This window comes from Elephantulus edwardii, unplaced genomic scaffold (genome assembly GCF_000299155.1).
Source record: "Elephantulus edwardii isolate Elephantulus edwardi_28Jun2011 unplaced genomic scaffold, EleEdw1.0 scaffold00015, whole genome shotgun sequence".
NCBI lineage: Eukaryota > Metazoa > Chordata > Mammalia > Macroscelidea > Macroscelididae > Elephantulus > Elephantulus edwardii.
This window is the reverse complement of record NW_006399765.1, coordinates 673,636-696,386: the sequence shown is the minus strand read 5'-3', so window position 1 is coordinate 696,386 and position 22,751 is coordinate 673,636. Positions and strand designations below refer to the sequence as shown.

Sequence of the window (22,751 nt, the reverse complement as noted above, 5' to 3'; positions counted from 1 at the left end):
AGGTGGATTGATTCAGTGACTGGGATAATTGGGATGGGAGTGTCAGAGACAGTGCGATTGGCACAGGACAGAGCGGAGTTTAGGGCTGTTGTACATAGGGCTGCCATGAGGCGCAGGTGACTCGATGGCACATAACAACAACAACAGTAGCCTTCAATATAGATTATATCTCAACAAGAAGAAAACAAAAATTCTCACCGATAGACCTATAGGAAACTTCATAAAAAGCCTGAAGTCATCAAAGTTTTTATTTTACTTTGAAACACAATCAGCACCCTTGGAACCAAGAGTTAAGAAATCAAAAGAAATGTTATCCTGGGAAAATCTGTTGTCAAAGACCTCTCCAAAGTACTAATGAGCACTGAAGTCAGTTTAAAGATTACCTGATACAAGCCATAGTCTTCTTAATTACTTGCTATGCATCTGAAAGTTGGCCAGTGTAGAAGAATGACAGAAGAATCAATGCCTTCTATTTGTGCTGTTACACAAAAGTACTGAATATCACTTGGACTGCCAAAAGAACAAGTATGTTTTGGAGAAAGTGCAACCAGGGTGCCCCTTGGATACAAGGATGATGAAGCTTTTTCTCACATATTTTGGGCATGTTGTTAGGAGAGATCTACACCTTGGAAAAGGTTATTAAGCTTGGAAAGGTTTAGTGTCACCATAAGGAAGGAAGATCGTCAACAAGATGGACTGACACAGTGACTAAAACAATGGGCTCAAGTATATCAGAGATGATAAGGATGGCACAGGACAAAGCAAGGTTTAGATCCACTGTTCATCGGGTCACTATGAGTCGTAGTTAACATGACAGCACACAACAACAACAGACTAAATGGGCATGGAGAAAGGACACAGCCTCGATGCACACCTTTCTTGATTTTAAACCATACAGTGTTCTCTTACTCTATTCAGACAACTGCTTCTCGGTCTAGGTCTTACATGAGCATAATTAAGTGTTCTAGTATTCCCAAGCTCCTCAATTTTTAACTGTTGCTAATGTTATTATGCGGGAGCTCTGGTGGTCTAGTGACAAGAAGCTGTGCTATAATTCCGAAGGCACACAGAGGCCACCAGTTGCTCCGCAGGAGAAGGATGGACAGTCTCCTCCCATGTGATTAACTGCCTCTGAAAACCTGCGAGAGGATCAGCTACGGGTCAGTTCCAACTCTATGGTACATGACAACAATGTTGTTATGTATCATTAAGTCAGAACCAACTCACAATTGACCTTCCAGCAGGTTTACAGACGCTGTAAAACACATGAGAGGAGACTGCCAATCTTTCTCCTGTGGAGCAAGTGGTGGATTTGTGAGCCTTTGGATTGGCGGTGCAACTCCTCACCACTAAGCCACCAAATATTTTTGTTAAATCTGACAACTCTAGATAAAAGTACCATGTTGGCATAAACATTAATGAAAGCTGAGTAAAGGATACAGAGGAAATCTCTGTAACTATATTTGCAACTCTTATGTAATCTAAAATTATTCCAATTAGAAAGCTAAAATAATAAAGTTTATAAAAAATTTTAATGATACAAGAGAGTATTGGGTGGTTTTTTGGGGTTTTTTTATGGCCTTCACCATTTTTTTATCTGGCAGAGAGAGCAGTCACAGCTCTACATTCAAAGATTTTTTCCATGCACTGGTAAAGTATGCCATGCCAGACCTGCACCAGCCCCTGGATTAATAGGTGTACTACTCTGACTGGTGTCCTTGCCTCTCATGGGGCACCCGCATAGTTACCCTGCTAAGCATATAAACTCCAGTCATCCTTGAGTATCTCAGGTTGATAGGAACAATTTCTTCCCACTAGTTATCTCTGACTGGGTTCCCTGCATACAACTGGTAAAGACATATGAACTGGTAAAGACATCAACCGTAGCATCCTCTGAGGCCAACAGAAACTCCATTCCAAATGTGATTAGCCATGATTCTCAGTAGTTTAACACTATGTAATGGTGTAATAACCTTCCATTTTTGTGAATTATGTCATTATCCTTGAGTTTCGTATAACAAGGTCTTTAGAATAGAACCTCTGAAAATTCAAACTCACTGAAATGGAGTAGGAACACCAGACTCACCCGCAAGTTTTCAGTGGCTGTAGCAGATGGTGGATTTGAACTGCCTGCCCTTTGGTGGCAGCATGATCCCTTACTTAGTAGGACACCAGAACATACTCATTAGAGACCAGCTATGTTGATAAGTGAGGAATGAGGGTATGTTAGAAGTAACAGAAATAATAAGAACTGTTTCATGCAACTGCCTTAATCATACCCTACTTAAACCATTCAGAATTGTCTTTGCACAATTAGTTAAGTTTCTAGAATAAACTCCAGAGACTAAACTACATACATAGTCAGTTCCTGTTTTCTGAATGGAAAATAAGGGTAGGGGAATAGAGAGGGGAAGAAAATATTGTCCTGAGCAAGAGTACAAGTTGAGATATTATAATGTCCTCTATCTACTCATTTCTAAGAAACCATGGCATCGGTAACCTCAGAGTATAAGGAAGAAGTGTTAAAAGCAGGCAGTTTTGAGAAATGTTTGGGGGAAGGGAGAAAGCTCAGAGAAGCTAAATGAAAAATGCTAAGAAGATAAAGCATAAAAAATTCTCATAGCCCTATATATGAGCAAAGCTATAATACAGAATCAGTTTCCTCATTTCCCATGTTAAATCTTGGGTGAAACGAGACAAGAGAATGAAATAGCCTGCCCTCTCATTGGCTGCTACTCTCAATACATCTACTCTTTACTTACTGACGATCTCATTATCCACCATTTCTCATCATGACAATAGTCAAAATCAATCCAACTGTTCTTCACATTAACAATATACATCTGGAAATAATGAATGTTAAGGTGTGTAGCAAAAGTAACACGATCTATGATGATTAAATTTATGTTGTCAATTTCGCTGGACCATGATTCTCAGAAGTTTGGCAGCTATGTAATAACATAGCCCATATTTCACTTCGTAATTTCATGTAGTCATCCTTCCCTTTCAAGCAGCACCAATTTTCACATAATGATATGGTCATTGGTCTTTGGTACTAACCATACCTTTGAATGAGAAGTTGTAAGTTAAAATACTCAGTGTATGTTTGCTGTAATCAGTAACAGCAAGTACAGATTGTTCTCAAATGTTATTAACTAAATAAGCTTATTAAGTGAGCATAACATGTTAACCATTCAATATTCGGAACATATATCTTAAGAAGATTAAGACAAAAGATCAGATGGAATTTCAAATATTACAAAATCAATCACAAACTAAAGGTTTAAAGAAATCATACTACTACTCTAAGATGTAGAAGACTCAAACGTAGGGTGAACCTGTTTCCAAATGGACTGCAACCAAAAATTCAGTATACTAATTGACAGAATTCATAGCAATCCTCTAGTTACAGCACAGAGCCATCTGAACTGACACTGTATTTAAAGTAAATAGAACAATCTGACCTGAAGTGACATTGTAAACTGAATAGAATTGCCAATATCAACACACAGTAAGATGGTTCTATTATGTCACCAAATCATACATCAGTTATCAAAATTTCAGCTGTCCATATTCCATCTTTAGTGGTCTTCTCAAATATTCTATTAATCATTGGTAATGAGGTTAACAAATATAAACCTCTAGCTAAGCTTATATAAAAATAAAGAGGAGTTGCCTACAATGAAACCTCTTTGGAAAAAGTACAGCCAGAATGCTCCTTGAAGGCAAGAATGGTGAAGTTCTGTCTCACATACTTTGGGCATGTTGTTATGAGAGGCTAGACCTTGGAAATGTGGAGGGACAGTAAAAGAGGGAAGACCTTCAATGAGATAGATTGATACAGTAATGACAACAATGGGCTCAAGCGTTTCAGAGATGATGAGGATGGCATAGAATAAGACAGGATTCAGATCTGCTGTTGATGGGGTCATTATGAGTCATATTCAACTCAGGAGACCGAACAACAACAATGAAGCAAATCTATATATTTCACCAACCGACACTTACTTTCTTAGGGTCTTAAAATGCTTGGTTGATGTGATTTTGTTTATGGCTTTTCTTATCATTTCTTCCACTGCTGTTGTTTTAGTGTTCATTAAACCTTTATGATTTTCCTTTTTTATTTTTAGGAGAAAGTTTATTAATTTTCCTTCTGGAAAAAATAATTAACATAGGTGTGTCCATATTTCTTCAAGTTATAGTTCTTGAAGACACTGCATGGTTCAAAATCGGGAAGGATGTCTGCCAGGGATGTATTCTGTCTCCATGCCTTTTCAGTCTGTATGCAGAACAGATCATCCAGGAGGCTGGGCTGTACCAGGAAGAATGTGGCATCAGGATTGGAGGAAGATTCATCAACAACCTGTGTTATGCAGATGACACAACCTTGCTTGCTGAAACTGAGAAAGACCTGAAGCGCTTGCTGCAGTAGGTCAAGGACTGCAACCTTCAATACGGATTGAAGCTCAACATCAAGAAAACAAAGATTCTCACAACTGGGTCAACTGGCAGCATCATGTTGGATAGTGAAGAGATTGAGATAGTTAACAGTTTAAGTTTGCTTGGCTCCACAGTCAACACTCTTGGTACCAGCAGCCAGGAAATTAAGAGATAAATTGCATTGGGGAAAGTCAGCTGTCAAGGACCTTGCCAGAGTACTGAAGAGAAACAACGTCAGGCTGGAGACTAAGGTGCTCCTGATCTGGGCCATAGTCTTCAAAATTGCATGCTATGTGTCGGAAAGCTAGAAAGTGACTAGGGATGACAGAAGGAGAATTGATACCTTTGAGCTGTGGTGCTGGAGAAGAGTATTGAATATACCATGGGCTGCTAGGAGAACAAACAGGTTTGTCCTGGAGCAGGTGAAACTGGGCTGCTCCTTGGAGGCAAGGATTCTGAAGCTTCATCTGACATACTCTGGACATGTTGCATGGAGGAACTAGTCCAGGAGAGTTAGGAGAGACTAGAGGGACAGTGCAAGAGAGAAGACCCTCAATGAGATGGATCAATTCAGCGACTGGGGTAATGGGAGTAGACGTGTCAGGGACAGTGATAGGCTAGAGGATAGAGGGAAAGGATAGAGCACGGTTTAGGGCTCTTGTACATAGGTCGCTATGAGTCAACAAGCATCTCGATGGCATATAACAACAATACCTAGTAATGGGATTACTGGTTTCAAATGTCTGGATCATAAAGTTTAAAAACCGGTCTATCTTTCTTTGGTTTTTACTTGTACTTTACTGAAATACATGATGCAAGTCATCTCTATCCTTGGAATAAAATGGATTCTTGACTTTCTAATCACTCACTAGACCACTCATTTAGCACTTAAACGCAAGTCCTAAAAGAGATAACTCTCACAGTATGCAACACTAATTACTTTATTTGGTTTCAGACAACATCTTTTTAGTACTAGCCTGCTCCTTTAGTATGTATCACTTGTGAACAATTAAGTTACTTCATGAACTTACCCTATACTCAACCAGTCTCAATTTTTGGCTCAAAGAAGGAAAAAGTGTGTTAATTAATATCCTCATTTTTTATAGAGTAGGCCAAAGAGACAAAATAATTGTTAATGGCCACTTTCCTGACTAGTGACAAAAGTGATGAAAACAATTCTTTTTCCTATTAAATGAATCCTTGAATTTAACTCAATCTAAATTACTCCAAGGATACCAAATTCACAAGTGGCTTAGGGAATAAATCAACGTAGACACTTTGTTCTATTTTGGAACATTAGCTGGCTGAGAAGTGAGTGGAAACTGGCAACATCTCCTTCCCAGGCTGCTTATCACACTTCACTCCATGGCTTCTCCACGAGGAATGAGCATGGGCATGAGTTTTGCAATAACAGGGCACGAAAGAAATCTTCGGGTGCTCACGCCACAGTCCATATGGGTTTTGCGTAACACTATTTGAAATAATTCGGTGCTATGGATTAAATTGAGTTCCCTCAAAATTCTAAACTTTATTCTTGTTTTGGAAATGGTTTGTCTTTGTTATATTAAATGAGACAGGATTGGAGAACGGTGCATCCTGAGAAAATGTCAGAAGATTGCCCAGAAACAGAGCTCAGATTCTTCAATGAATTTTCTCTACATCTGGCACCAGAGAGAAAGCTGTCCCCTAAAAGCCCGTACCCCAAAGTTGGACTTTTAGTCTCTTAAACTTTGAGAAAATAAATTTCTGCAACTATGTCAAGAACAAAGGTCCATTCACTGTTGAATGGAAAATTAATTTGGTCTGTCACCTTTGACCCAAACACAATTTAGAAAACAAAACAAAACAAAAAAAAAACAACCAAACACCCCCTTTTTTTTTTGTTAAAGCCATTCATTTGTGGCACTTCTGTTCTAGTACCATTAGATAATCAAGACTTACCACTGCCAACCTTAAATCCTAGAACGCAAATTTTTTTCCTCTTGTTGATGTTGAGTATCAAGTCATAACCAACTCATAGCTGACCCGTTAGTGGCTTTTCAGAGGCAGTATATTGACAGGGGAGGAGACTGCCCATCTATCTCTTGTGGAGCAGCAGGTAGGTATGAACCATATATATGCCTTTGGGTTGGCAGTGGAGGTCTTTACCACCAGAGCTTCTGTTTTTTTTCCCCCTACGGCCTTAGTTTTCTCTTCAAAACAAAAATTTAATGACATTTTCTCTGGTTCATCGCAATTTTAAAAATAAAACGTAATTACTACATTTTAAAGAAAAAAAATGTGTCATTTTTCTAAACAGCACAACCTCTCATGCATTAATTTTTTTTTATATAAAGGAAGATTTGTTCAATTTTATTTTTATTGTATTATTTTTACGTATACCGTCAAATCAGATCTGACTGGTACAGGAGGAGATTGCCCCCTCCTTCTCCAACAGAGCATCTGGTGGATTTGAACCACGTACCTCTGGGATTGCAGTGTAGTGTCTTGCCACTAGGCCACCAGAGCTCCCATGCATTAATTTTCTATGCATGCTATGTACACTATATGCTTGTGTGTATTGGTGAGGGCAGTTCATATATGAAAATACAATAACATGCTTTTCTTTCAATTTCCTGGTAGCTAAATGTTGTTAAGTATTGATATGTTGCTACCTGATTGCTTGGAAGCCAGAATCCCAAAGCCCCAGAGTAAACATAAAGGTTGGATAGTTACACTCAACCAGACCCAATCTAGGATTTATGACAGAATCTATGGATAGTCTTAAGTTTATAAAAAGGAGCTAAATTACTTTATGACCCATTAATAATAGACGTGCCAAGATAATAACAGCAGCAACAGCTATCCTAATTTATGTTTATCTAGGCTAGACCTATAATCTCAACTCTGGCTACAAGCTAGACTCAGCTGAAAGAAAGAAATATTAATGTCCTGGTTCCAAGCCAAACCAAGATCAAATGCATTTGAGTCTCTGGGTATGGGCTAATTCTTTTTAAAGGCTCCCCAAGTGATTGTGATGCACCCAAAGAACCAAGCACAACTGATACAGACTTTTAAATTTAAGAAATGCAAGCATATAGCTAAAGATTAGTACCTCATATACTGATTATATAATAAATGTTCATAAAAAAGAGTAATCCAGCACTAATATTTATTTGTACTTTCAATTATAGAGACTTGTTTCTAGAGAAAAAGGAGAGCACTGTGAAGACACCTCATTCATATCACAATCCTTTACGAAGGTTTGGCTCTACCAGAAACAGAATGTAATTTACTGATGACGACGTAAGTCAAAGAAAGATTATCACAACTCTGTCTACCCTCAAAGAACTACCACTCATCAAACTGGGAACAACAACGCTAGTTAAAAGTAATATGTTGTGCAACAAGGAATGAATGGAAACCCAAAATCTCTGTAAATGTTTATGAAAATTAATAAAATATAGAAAAAAAAGTAATATGTTGTTAATGAGAGGTTGTGAAGAGATTGGAATCCTTATTCACTGCTGGTGGGAGTATAAAATGGTGCAACCACTATGGAAGGCAGTCCAGTGCTTTCTCAAAAAGTTGGAAATAGAAATGCCATTTGATCTAGTAATTCCACTCCTGGGAATATACCTTAAAGATATCAGAGCCACGACCCAAATGAATGTATGCACATACATGTTTATTGCTGTGTTATTTACAATAGCAAAGAGATGGAAGCAACTCAAGTGCCCATCAACAAACAAATGGATAGAAAATCTATGGTATATTTGTATAATGGGATACTATGTAGCACTCACTCAAAAACATTACACAACATGGGTGATCATGGAGGACATTATACTGTGTGAAATACTATGTAATACCACTGTTACAAAGCAGGACTTACAAGGGGTATATTGGGGAGAAACTAGAAAAAGAGTGAACAAAAAATGAACACTGCATTGGAACAGATGAAGGAAAGAGCTGTTTAAAAGGAATATATGATTAAGCATTATATGTATGACAAAAGTCCAGAAGAAGAGGTGCATTGCAAGTGGACTGGAGAAGGGTGAAGGGGAGAGAGGAAAAATGTGCAACAATGAACAATGTATAATTTTTCTGTCAATTTTCATAAAAATCACAATAAAAAAACTATACACACAAAGAGGGGGAAAGATAATAAAAGAATATGCTGTTATTATTTGTCACGTACTGTCAAGTCAGAATAGACTCACAGCTGACCCTCCAGCGGGTTTTCAGAGGCAGTAAATCACATGAGATGAGATTACCTATCTTTCTCCCACAAAGCTGTTGGTAGATTCCAGCCACGTTCCTCTGTCTCTGAACTGGCAGCATAATCCAAAGCTACAGTTCACTTAAAGTAATATGGAGACTGAAATTTTTCCACTAAACTTTCAAATCTTAAAAGTAGCTAAGAAGAGCAGGAAAAAGTTGAGAACAACATTTAAGAAAACAAGTTTCAAAACCTTCACTCTAAGCAAGACTCATTTCCCACTTAGATTTTTAAGACCACTAATCCAGGAATAGATGGAGTACTTTTAGTGAAAATGCTTCTTGTTCTTTTCAGAACATCAACCAAACCAATAACTCAAAACTCAGACAAACTGCTGTCAAGTAGGTTCCAACTCACAGCAACCCTCCATTGAATTTCCGAGGCTGTAAATGGCAATGAGAGGAGACTATCCATCTTTTTCCCAAGGAGTCACTGGTGGATTTGAATCACTAGACAGAGATGCCTTTGGATTAGCCGCAAAACTCTCTATAGACCAAGTCACCAGAGCTCTCCTATAGAGGTGCTAAATAATTAAATGACTAAACTTCTCTTACCTCATGTGTAAAGCCAAGCCATCTTGTAGGCTAGAGATCCCCAAATCGGAGAGAGTATCTGAGCTGACAGAAGCTGGCGACAGGGAACCCTCCTTCTCTTCCAGTAAGTCCAACTTCACCAGGTTGCTGATCTCATCCTCTGAGTTATCTTCAGACACAGAACCAATTATGAATCGGGAGTGCTGGTTCAGCTCCAGCGATTTGGCCATGGGAGAAGATTCATCCATTATTCTTTCAAAATGAGCTCTCAGAGCTATAAACAAACAAACAAAAAACAGAGAATAAATGAATAAATGAGGAAAGAGGGTTATGAATAACAATCTACCCGAAGACAGGCAACTCTTTTAGATTACACCAAGCATGTTACCTTCAGGTAAGGTAGTGTTTGAAAACTAGCTTTCTTGGTTATGTTACTTCAGGGCCTTTGTTTTTGACATGAGAACAACTAACTCATTTGGACTTAATATGCCACAGTTAGCCCCTGAAAGAAAGGAAGGGAGGACTCTTGCTTATTTTAAGAGTTTGAGAACTAGTTTTCTTTGCTATCCTACTTCAAGATCCTTGTTTTTCATCACTTTCACACTCATTCATTGCCATGAAGAGAGAATGAAAATCATTTACCCCTCAAGGAGGTTTTCAAAGGCTGTATGCCACACAGGAAAAGAATGACCATCTTTCTCTCTTGGAGTTACTAGTAGGTTCAAATAGCCAGAGAGGCACATCTTTTGGGTCTTCAGTGCAGCTCAATGAACTATGCCACTAAAGCTCCCCATTTGTTTCCAGAGGGAGGTAAACAAAGATCATGATAACTACACCTACAAAGTAAAAGACAACTACTTTTACCCCAAGTAACTCTCTCAAAAAAACCTATAATCTGTTTCTATCTTTTTAACAATCTTATATGTCCAGGAGATAATTAAGCTCAATGGAGAGGTCTTTGTAGTAGATGGAAGCTGTTTGCTGCACTTCGATAACTTGTGGTGGTGTACTGGCTAAAGCAGACTGGTAAAGATTAGAGGTGAGTGGCAGTGCTTTGAACTTGGTGTTTAGTGCAAATCATGTAAACTCTCATCTGGTGTCAAACACTATACTCTGAAAGGCTAGAAATCTGATATAAATGCATGCTTTTAAAATAAATTCCAAATGAGTATTTTTAAAACAAAAACAAGCAAAATCCTTATTTGCCCTTGTTGTTAAGTTGTTAAGTGCCATCATGTCGTAGACAACTCATAGCGACCCTATGAATGAAAGACTTGAACATTTGTACAACTTTCATCGTTTCTCTAAGTCCTTAGGGTTTCCAGAGGCAAGGTATTTTGGAAGTGGATGTCACTCCTACATCTTTCAAAAACTAACCTATCTACTTTCGGCCCTGACTGACTAACTTTAACTAGAGAGAATGTGACTCTATCACCAAATTTTAATTTTAAAATTAAAGTTATAAAGGTATCATCTCAAATGAATTACTATTTTATCTGTATCTATATTGGTCAGGATTAACATTAGCATTAATAAACTTATTAATAAAGACAAAATGATAATTCAAAGCCCACAGCAACAATAAAAACTAAGTGAAAGTACTTATTCTGTCATTCTCTAAGTTCAATTAAATAAAGTTTTGAAACTGATACATCAATTCAATTTAAAAGTTTGTAGCCTGATCAACCACATCAACCACTTTAATTCAGAGAAGAATGATTCCCAATCCTGATTTTGAGGTGTTCTGAAACATAAACTAGTTTTTCATGTGTATGATAAATACAAGTAAAGTCTGTTTCCTTTGAGGTTATTAACACGTTGCCTCACACTTTTAAATTGACCACCGTGCTTAGAAACACATTTTTTCCTCCAATGGTATTATCGTCATTTGTGGCAATGTGTTAATAAAGTTTACATGGTATAAGACATAAGGTAGTTGGTAAGCAGTGTTCTTTGACACCTACAAGTAAGATATCAAGATTTAAAGAGATTTGGGAGCCACCACTCTACAAAATTATTCATTTCTGCCACAATCGAAGGATGTTAGGAGACAGACACCATAGATACTAAAATGACACATGCATTATTACTTTGACGTACTTTATGAATTAGAACTTACTCATTTACAGAGGCAAAAGAGTATCTGCAAATGATAAAACAATGGTTCTCAAAGTATGGTTCCCAGACAACCAGGAGCAGCACTGGCATTACTTAAGAACTTATTAGAGAGCTCGGGTGGGGGATAAAGACTTGCACTGCCAAGCCAAAAGCAGGCAGTTCAAATCCACCAGCTGCTCCAAGTGAGAAAAATAGGCAGTTTTCTTTCATGTGATTTATAATCTCTGAAAACTTACTGGAAGGTTAACTATGAGTCAGTTCCAACTAAACAGCAATGTATTTGAGCTTGGCAAGGGGTGGTGGGGTGTCTTTTTGTTTTGTTGGGTTATTTGTTTTTCTTTTAAGAACTTGTTATAAATCAAATTCTCAAAACCAGCTGAAGTAGACTCCATAATTGGTGAGCCTAGCATTCTCTTTTAACAAGTCCTAAAGCTTGAGAACCACTGTGCTAAAGGAATTGCTAGGAAAAATATTTTTAAAAACTAAACAACCAACTCAAAATAACAAACAAATCTATATGCATTTCTTAAAACAGAGCTGGAATAAAGCAAGATTTCTTTTTAAAACTAAAATCCCATTTTATGATATAAAAGTATCATAAAATGGGGAAAATGTTACATCTCAACTGACCACACAGTTCTCCATTGGAATATTTTTTTTAAAAAAAATCCAATTTTTATAAAACAATTTTTTAAAAAGTTCAGTTCTAGAAGCATAAAAGAAAATAAAAGAACAAAAAAACCCAAGACAGACAAAAAGAAAAACACACAAAGGAAGGAGAGAAAAGTTTGGAGATTCACTGTTCTTAAGAACACTAGCAAAAAGGCTATTACTTTTCATACTTTAAAGCACTGAATTGTAAAGTCTAAAAATAATGGTAAATCCACAAAAAATAAAATTCTATCTTAACTAAAACAGAAATAATGGCTGCCTTTTCAGAAGAAAAATAAGGCCTTCAGGTGCAGATTCTAGCTCACAGACTGAATGAATTTAGATAACCATTTAAAAAAAAAGTATTGTGAAAAGAGAAACTTTTTCCTTTCATGATAAGGAAACAAAAACAGAAAAAGGAAACAAGAGTGCCTAGTTTAATAAGTTGAAACCTGATAAGGTAAACTTCACATTTCAGTGTTCACAGCTAAAGGCCTGTGCAGTTAGTTAACTAACTAGTAATCCTACTAAAGGGTATTCCCAGTAACCAGCCTACCACCCACCAGAGAAACAAAACCATGTATGCAAAAATCGCTGAGCAGTTGTTCAGCCATTCCAAAAACTGCTCTTGAGCCTTTCCCATTTATACTGACTGTAGTCCTGCATTAAAGAGTGAAGAGTTAATAATAATAAAAAAAAAAACCAAAAACCAACCAAACAAAAAAAGAGTGGTGAGAGTAAAACATTACTGTTGTCACTGACTCCCTGTCATTTCAGCTTCTCCACCCAAAATCTTCCCATATGCTTTTGTGGAAGGCAACTTTTAAAGTAAAATCTATATTTTTAATATTCTAGCACATGAACATAAGTATTTTAAAACACTGCAAACGAGAAGAAGCATTTTTTTAACTGACCTCGTATAATTCTTACTGTCTGAGCAGATATCCACCTCCAAAAAGAACTAAAGAGAGAAAGAGAAAAGGATTTGAAGTTTTCTTTTTTTAAGAAATTAAAACTTTAATCAATTCCTGTTTGTCTCAGTATAGGACAAAATTCATAATACTCAAAATTTCTGATCAAATCTGTTAACTAGCTTGAAGGATGAGGTTCAGTCATTTGTTATAATTTGTTCAATTCTGTAAATCAAAAACATTATATGAAAGTAGTAAACAACAGCCCAGGCTTACCATTTCACACAGTGCCTTTTCCAATTGCATACTTAATGAAAACATTCCAAACTTCCATCAAAAAGGAGGCAATGGGAGAAGAGAACCACTAGATTCTACACAACTCAGTCAAGCTCTTTGCTTATGTTTCCAAGTTGCTCTATCAGGCAAAATTCCGAGCCAGTGTGAAGACAGAGGCCCCAGTATCCAAGTCGCTCTATCAGGCAAAATTCCGAGCCGGTGTGAAGACAGAGGCCCCAGTATTAAACAGTGTTGCTAGCTACTCTTTAAACCCTTTAGGTTTCCTTCTGAACCTAATGTTATCTATGGTAGAAATTCTCTCATCATTGATTATAAGAGGCACCTATGATGCTTTTTACAATAAATATGATTGAATTCCAACCCAGATCTACCATATCAGAATAGATATCCAGGGATTTGAATTTGGATAAATTCCACAGTTGACTGCAATGGATGCAAATCCAGATTTGAGAACCACTGGTAGTTGTTGATGTTGTTGTTAGGTGCTGTGGAGTTGAATAGGACTCATAGCGACTGTATGAACAATAGATCTGAACCTATTACACAGATAAGGAGATCCAAAACAAGATCTTAAGAATGGATCTCAAATGATAATGGCTAGAAATAGGGATTGAAGATTTACTTAGTCTGATTTGGAGTTATTCTCTATAATTGTGCTGGGAGGGAAAGGTGAGAAAAGGAAAGAGAAAGTTATTTACATCTAAAATAACCAAAGGTTCAAGACAGGAGTCAAAACTAATCGGATGAGGGTCAAAGCTCTTAATTCTGCTAAACAGCAGTACAAAATCGAATAAGTCACCTAATATCTCTGAGCTCTCTCCTCTATTTTTTTTTAAAAAAAAAAGCTGTAGTAACATATAATTCCGCAAACTACTGAGGGCTAAGACTATATGAAAGCGTTTTATAAATAATATGCGCACTCACTGATTGCCAATATATGAAAGCGTTTTATAAATAATATGCTCACTCACTGATTGCCAAGTCAAATGACTCACAGCTGACCCTCCACTGGGTTTCTGAGGCTGTAAATCACATGGAAGGAGACTGCTCATCTGCCTCCTGAATAGCAGCTGGAGGATCTGAACAGCCAGAGAAGTGTGGCCTTTGAATTAGCAGTGCAACCTTTCACAGATTCCACAAGAACTTCCTATAATGTATTCTTGCTGTGTACCATAGAGTCCAAACCCACCCACAGCTGACCCTCCAGTGGGTTTTCGGAGGCAGTTAATTGCACAGGAGGAGACTGACCATCTTGCTCCCACCTGCAGTATGGGATTCAAATTGCATACCTTTCAATTGGCAGCACAATTCCTTATCACTAGGACACCAGAGCTCCCTGCCCAAGACCAGTGTTTCTGAAAACTTTGCCTTACCAAACAGCATGATGCTAGGAAATCAATTTTACTGGGTCACAAGCAACATTACTCAAATGAAACAACAGAAAATGTTAAGATTACACTGAACTTTATAAGGGTAAACACTGTTTTATAATTTTTTTTAACCAGTAAGATGACAGCTTTAAGAACTAGCATAAAGCCTATCCCAGAAAGTGGAGATCCCTGCTTTTCTACTTCTCCATTTTTGAAACTAGCAATGTTGTCAGTTTAAAGACTAAAGTGTGTGCCCCATGCAATTCATGGTATTTTCAATTGATTCCTATGCATCAGAAAGTTGGACAATGAAAGTAACAGAAGAAGAACTGATGTTGTAGAACCGTGGTGTTAGAGAAGAATGCTGAATATCCCATGGTATGCCAAAGGAACAAACAAGTCTGTACAAGCAGCATGCTTCTTAGAGGCAAGGATGGTGAAACTGCATCTCACATACTGTGGGCACATTGTTAGGAGGAGCCGGGCCTTAGAAAAACACATTATGTGAGGAAAAGAGATGAAACCTCTCAACAGGATGGACTGACACAGAGAATGTAGCAGTAGGATTAAGCATACCAGAATCATGAGGACAGGATAGGGCAAGGAGCAGATCTGTTTTATAGGGTTGCTGTGCAGAGTCACTATACAATTGAGTGGATGGCACGTATCAACAACCTGTACAGCTCGCTCGTGCTCTCTGTCCCTAGCCCCCTAGGGGAAAGCCAGACCTTACAAATTAAGTGGACACTGACTAACATTCATTTATTTGATGGAACAACTCACAGAACTCACTGAAGATATTATACTTACAACAACTAGTTTTACTATAGTAAGAGATGCAGAGGTAAGATCTAGGAAGGCATCTATCAGCAGTTACTGTGCTCCATCACCACCCCATCCTATTTACCTATCTGGAAGTTCTCGGAACCTCAGTTGTTTGGGGTTTTTACTGGCCAGCCCTGTATGATAAACTATGTAATGCCTCCTGAGATTTGTTCAGAAACCCTTTTGGTGCTGTGATTTATTAATTCAACTGCTAACAAAAAGTTCAGCAGTTTGAACCTACCAACTGCTTCACTAGAGAAAGATGAGTGTTTCTGATTGCATAAAGGTTTAGACATTTAACACTTTAAGAGGAGATTTACTATAGGCTCTCTAAGAATCAACTCAATGACAGAAGGTTTGATTTGGGTTTGAGGCTCCTTTACTTCAGTTCTCAGGTGAGTCCTATTTTGGTGTGAGGCCCTACTTACCCGTGCAAATCCTCTTCAGATGCAGCCAGGAAGTCCCAGACCACAGCATACCCCACTACCTCAGGGGATATTTCTCTAGAGCCAAGGACAAAGACCACCGTGCTTAGGAAACACTAAATCCTTTAGCCACATTTAGTTCTATGTACAAAAATTCAAATTCACTACCATCAAATTAGTTCCAATTCATAACGACCCTCCATCAGATTTCTGAGTCATGAAGTGACAGTGGAAGGAGACAGGAGAAACCCCATCCTTCTTCAGTGCCACTGGAGAATTTGAACCACTAAGGATGTGCTATCTTTTGATTAGCAGCACAACGTGCTACATACTACACTTCTAGAGCAGCTTCCTCTAGTTAAAATGTTCACCTTGAACGCAGATGGCACTGGATTTTGAAGTATTAAAAAAAAAAAACACTGCTGAGGGAGCTCTAGTGGTCTTGTGTCAAGAAGCTGTGCTGCAATACCAAAGGCGCATGGTTCAAATCCATCAGATGCTCTGCTAGAGAAGGAGGGGCAATCTCCTCCTGGGCCAGTCTGATCCGATTTGGCAGTACACAATAACAAAAACAACAACAACAAATCACTACTGTTATTTCGGAAACCACTCACAGGTAACCCTCCAGTGGGTTTTGTAAGCTGTAACTCTCAGGGGAGGAGACTACCCATTTTTCTCCAACAGAATGGCTAGTAGATTCACACTACATTCAAAGACATGACCTTTAGGTTAGTAGGAAAACTCTCTACAGACGATGCCACCAGGGCTGTCTAATTATAATACCTAATCTCAACTAGGAACTGATTCATAGTCAACCTTCTGATGGGTTTTCTGAGGCTGTAAATCATGGGAGAGAAAATTGGACATCGTTCTCCTATGGAGCTACTGGAGGATTTGAACCGCCAGGGACAGCAGCTTCAAGTTAGCAGTACAACTCTCTATACACTAGCCACTAGAGCAATTATAATAGACACCTTTATTATCATAAAGAGCAATTATAATAAAGAGGGAGCTCTGGTAGCCTAGTGGTAAGAAGCTGTGCTGCAATCCCAAAGGCATGTGGTTTGAATCTACGAGCTGCTCCTTGGCAGAAAGATGGGTAACCTCCTATGGTGAGATTTACTGCCTCTAAAATCGCAAGAGGGTCAGCTATGGATCGGTTCCAATTCAATGATATCCAACAATAACAATAAAAGTATGCAAACAAACTATTGGCTTCCACTTGAATGGAGCTAAAAGAGACCTAGGAGAAGTCTTCTAGGACTGGGAGAAGCAAACAGACTTCAGGTCTGAACCGTTTCTTGTACCACGAGAACAGAAGAAATGGACGATGACTCAGTAACCATTACTGAGGATTTCAATAAAACACTCATTATTAAATAGATCCTGGCTAAAAGAGAAGAAAAATGTGGACCAAAATTTCAAATTCTTTTTTTTGATTGAAATTTTAATAAAAGTTTAAAGAGAACTTGGATTTCATTCATTTTTGTACATTTTCCTCCTTGCCCCGCCCCCCACCCCCTTCGCTTTTCTCTTTAAAAAAAAAATAAAATTCTTTCATTGTTATACAATCTCCCCTCAGTCCACTTTAGTATGCAGCTCTTATTCTGGACTGTTATCATGTAAATAATACCTAATCATATATTACGTTTAAAAAGTTCTCTCCTACCTACAACCAGGAGAAGATAAAATAGATGAATGGGATCTTCTAAGAATCAAATCCCTATGCACATCCAAAAACTTCTCCAGAGTAAAAAGGCAAGCCACAGACTGGGAAAAAGTATTTGGTAATGACATATCAGATAATAGCCAGAATTTACAAAATACTTGAGCACCACAACAAGAAAAAGGTAAATAATCCAATAGAAAAATGGGCACAGGATATGAACAGACACTTCGCCAAAGAAGACATTTAGATGGCCAACAAGCACATGAAGAAATGTTCAAAATCCCTAGGTCTAAGAGAGATGCAAATTCAAACAACTATGAGATATCATCTCACCCCAGTAAGAATAACAAAATTTAACAGAACAGCAAGCAACAAATGCTGGCAAGGCTGTGGCGAAACTGGAACCCTTATTGACTGTTGGTGGGAGGGTAAAATGGTGCAACCACTGTGGAAGGTGGTGTGGCGCTTTCTCAAAAAGTGGCAAATAGAGATACCATTTGACCCAGCAATTCCACTACTGGGAATATACCCCAAAGAGACCATAACCGGCATCCAAGCAGATATATGCACACCCATGTTCATGGCGGCTTTGTTCACAATAGCAACGAGTTGGAAACAACCTAAGTGCCCATCAACAACAGAGAAGCTGTAGTATATTCACACAATGGAATACTATGCTGCATTGAAAAACAAGGAACTCATGCAATATTATTTAAAATGGGTGACCCTGGAGGACATATGCTGAGTGAAGTATCTCAGTCACAAAAGGACAAATACTGCATGGTGCCACTGTTGTAAAACAGGACTGACATGGGGGAGAGTGAGAAAGACGGGTTCAATAATATATACTGCATTGAAACAGATGAGGGAGAAAACTGTTTAAAAGGGATATGTGATTAGGTATTTTTGTCCTGACAAGAGTACAGAGCGAAGGCTTCATAGTGGAGTGGACCTGGGAGAGGGTTTGTAAAACAATGAAAAAAATTTTCTTTTACTTTTCCAAGAGGGTAGTGTACTAGGGGGGGAGAGTTGGGAGGGGAGAAAAGTGCAACAATGAATGCATGGAAATCCAAAGTCTCTGTAAATTTTCATTGAAATTAATAATAAATTTTTTTAAAAAAGAAAATAATGTTCTCTCCTTCATCTGTTTCAATGTTGTATACATTATTTATCGCTCTTTTCTTAGTTCTCCCCAACCCTGATGTCAGTCCCATTTTATAACAGTGGCATTATGCAGTATTTGTCCTTTTGTGACTGAGATATTTCATTCAGCATAATGTCCTATGGGGTCACCATTTTGTATATTTTATGAGTTCCTTCTTTTTCAGTACTGCATAGTATTCCATCGTGTGAATATACCACACTTCTCTATCTATTCATTACATAACGAACTTCATAGAACTCTTTCTCTGTTGGAAAATATAGGCAATGTCCTCCCCTGAGAGGTACAGCATACAAAACCCATTGGAGGGTCACTTGTAAGTGGCTTCCGAAACAACAGCAGTGATTTGGTGGTGGTGGTGGTGATGGTGTTGTTGTGTACTGCTGAATCAGATCCGACTGGACCAGGAAGCGATTGCCTCTCCTTCTCCAGCAGAGCATGGATTGCAGCACAGCTCTTGCTAGGCCACTAGAGCTCCCTCAGCAGTTAACTTTTTTATACTTGGAAAATCCAATGCCATCTGCATTCAAGGTGAACTTTGTGCACAGAACTTCAAATTCTTATAAAAACCAGATTTAGAAACTCTTTCCAAAAGTGAAGATGACTTGATACACTTGCTGCAGTCTTCAAAGACTACAGCCTTCAATATGGATTACATACATCTCAATAACAATAAAATGAAATGCTCACCATTGGACTAATAGGCCACATCATGACAGATGGAGAAAAGATTAAAGTTGTCAATAATTTAATTTTATTTGACTCCAGAATCAACACTCATGACAAGATCAGTCAAGAAATCAAAAGACATTTTGCCTGGGAAAACCTGCTGTCAGGCACCTCTCCAAAGTACTAAAGAGCAAGGATATTAGTTTAAAGACTAAAGTGTACCTGATCCAAGCCTTGGTCTTTTGAATTACTCCTTTTTTTTAAATTGAGATTTTAATGAAAGTTTATAAAGAACCTGGATTTCCATTCTTTCATTGTTACACATGTTCCTCCCTGCCCCTCCCAGTTTGCTTTTCTCTTTGGGAAAAAGTAAAAAAATCATTGTTGTACAATTCCCGAACCCAATTACTTCTTATGCATCTGAAAGCTGGACAAGAAATAGAATAAGGAAGACAGAAGAATTGATGTCTTTGCATTGTGGTGCTGGGAAAGAATACGGAATACCTCAAGGCTAAAGAACAAGTTTCGTGGAGGAAGTGCAACCAGGGTGCTCTTTAGAGGCAAGGATGGTGTTAAGTATATACCCAAGAGAGGTAATAGTAAAGACATAATCAGACATTGTCAGTTGTTGTTGTGTATCGTAGAGTCAGACCTAGCCCACAGCTGACCCTCCAGCGTGTTTTCAGAGGCATTTAATCACAGGGGAGGAGATTGCCCAGCCTTCTCCAGTGGAACAGCTGGTGGTCTCGATACACATGCCTTTGGAATTGCAGTGTAGCTTCTTGCAACTAGGCCACTAGAACTCCTTTAATCAGACATATGCACACTACAAAACATTCACTGTAGCACTATTCACAATAGCAAAAAGAGGAAAACAACTTAAGTGTCCAATAACAGATAAATAAAATATGGGACACAGATATCACAGAACACTATATAAACATTAAAATAATGAGCTTCCAAAGTGTATTATACCATAGCTGAAAGTGAAAGACATCATGCTGAGTCAAATAAGTAGTCATAGAAGGACAAATACCATATAATCACTTTATTACAAAAAGGTGACACCAAGGTGGCCTAGTGGCAAGAAGGTATGCTACAATACCTAAGACGCGTGGTTTGAATCCACCAGATTCTCTGCAGGAGGAGGGGAAATCTCCTATGCCAGTCAGATCTGATTTGACAGTAGACAACAAGGGAAATTAAAAAAAAAAAATTTTAAAAAGGTGACACCAAGACACCCCTGGCAATGCAGAAACCACCATTTCAGACAATGGTAGCATCTAAAACAAAGGCAACTAAACACAAACAAAACTAACTTTCCTAATGCCCAGACCCTATTCTGTTCACTCCATATTATTCTCAAAAATTCAATTATGTTTCATATTGCTCATGAATACTCAACATTAAAATGATTCTGGGTTCCTCTGGGAATTGTTACAGGAATTACCCACTTCCTTGTTTGACTCTTATTTTCTATACTCTGGAGAGTTAAAAGTATGAAAAACATTTTCTGACTTTTATCAGTAGTTTAGAAAAACATGTTAGTTATTCTTGATCAGGAATAAATGGATCCTGATAGAATGGAAGCAAAATATGGAACAGCATTCACATTGTTTTTTTTTTAATCATTTTTTAATTAATTTTAATGAAAATTTACAGACACTTTTGGATTTCCACTCATTCATTGTTGCATTTTTCATCCCTCCCCCCGAGTACATTCTTCTCTTTGAAAAGTATAAGAAAAATTCTTTCATTGTTTTACAATCCCTCCCCCAGGTCCACTCCACTGTGCAGCCTTCGTTCTGGACTCCCATCATGACAAAAATACATAATCACATATCCCTTTTAAACAGTTTTCTCCCTTATCTGTTTCAGTGCAGTATACATTATTTATCCCATCTTTCTCAGTCTCCCCCCAAGCCCCGAGGTCAGTCCGATTTTACAATAGTCGCACTATGCAGTATTTGTCCCTTTGTGACTGAGATACTTCACTCAGCATAATGTCCTCCAGGGTCACCCATTTTAAAGAATATTGCATGAGTTCCTTGTTTTTCAATGCAGCATAGTATTCCATTGTGTGAATATACTACAGCTTCTCTGTTGTTGATGGGCACTTAGGTTGTTTCCAACTCATTGCTATTGTGAACAAAGCCGTTCTATTAAATTTTGTTATTCTTACTGGGGTGAGATGGTATCTCATAGCTGTTTTGACAGCATTCACATTCTTAAAAAGTCCTAACATACTGGACCACCAGAGGACCTATTAAGACTGCTACCTTGATCCTCTTTAAACCTTAAGCCAAACAGATTCCATGCGGTTAACTTTTCACTTGGGAGCTCTGGTGGCAGAGTCCAGAGGGGGCTGTGCTGTAGGCAGTATCAATGTACCAGTGGCTCTATGAGGATGCGCTGGTGCCTAGTGGGTAAGAAGTTGTGCTGCCAACCCAAAGTGATTCGCATCCACTAGATAGATGTTTCTTGGAAGAAAGATGAGCAGTCTCCTCCTGTGCGATTTACTGCCTCTGAAAATTCTCTAGAGGCTCAGCTGTGAGTCACTTTGGAGTCAATGGCACCTAACAACAATGGCTCCACAGCAGAAGGATGGGAAATCTACTGTGTGCCTGATGTGATTTACAGCCTTCCAAAAACCTGTGGAGATCCTCAAGAAAGGCTGGGCCTACAGATGCTGAAGAAAACAAGGACTTTCTTCCAAAACAGAGAGGGAGCTAGCCTTGCCCTAGAACCAATGTCTTGTACTTTGAATTTTAAACAATAAGAAGAAGGTCTGGTGGAGATGTCAGCAGAGAGCTGTACTGTTACAAAGGCAGTGAAAAATTAAACCCACCTGATGCTCAGGAGATGATGGACTATCTCCTCAAGTGTGATCTCCAAAACTTCCAAAAGTCTCCAAAACATGCTAGAGAATCAGCAATCAATCAATCCATTCCAACTAGATAGCAATGAGTACGGAATTCTAAGAGAATAAAATTTTACTGCTAATAAAATTGTGGTATTTCTGTTATAGCCTCTGCAAACATGCTAGATGGTTAGGTATGAGTTGATCCCAACTCAATGGCACATAGCAACAAAAAAACACAACCAAAACAGGGTAAAATTCTTTTTCTATATTTGAAATGGTATGAACTAGAGCTTGATTTCTCTGTTTCCCCCGAGAACTGAAGTCTCTGAAAAAAGTCCCTATCTGATAGAGACGTTTCTTAATAATAAAAGCAAAATAAAGAATGATAAGAGCAGTTTATGAAAGATAAAAGCTTTCATTCTGTTTGGGTTTTTTTGTTTTTTTTTTCTATAATTATATTTTATTAATTTTCATAAACATTTACAGAAATTTTGGGCTTCCACTCATTCATTGTTGCACTATTCTCTCTACCCGCCTCCCAGTTTGTTCTTGTCCAA

The 22,751-nt window shown here is 38.1% G+C and overlaps 1 protein-coding gene across 1 annotated transcript in view; it reads right to left on the bottom strand.

The window, feature by feature from the left end:
• The window catches only part of ACACA (acetyl-CoA carboxylase alpha), a 277,380-nt gene that overhangs the window by 242,036 nt on the left and 12,593 nt on the right, over window positions 1-22,751 (bottom strand). Inside the window, exons 2-3 of the mRNA XM_006881383.1 lie at window positions 12,918-12,964; window positions 9,256-9,508 (exon numbers count right to left, since the gene is read on the bottom strand). Coding sequence (XP_006881445.1) covers window positions 9,256-9,482 — 227 coding nt within the window. The 5' untranslated portion in view covers window positions 9,483-9,508; window positions 12,918-12,964. The remainder of the gene's footprint in view (window positions 1-9,255; window positions 9,509-12,917; window positions 12,965-22,751) is intronic.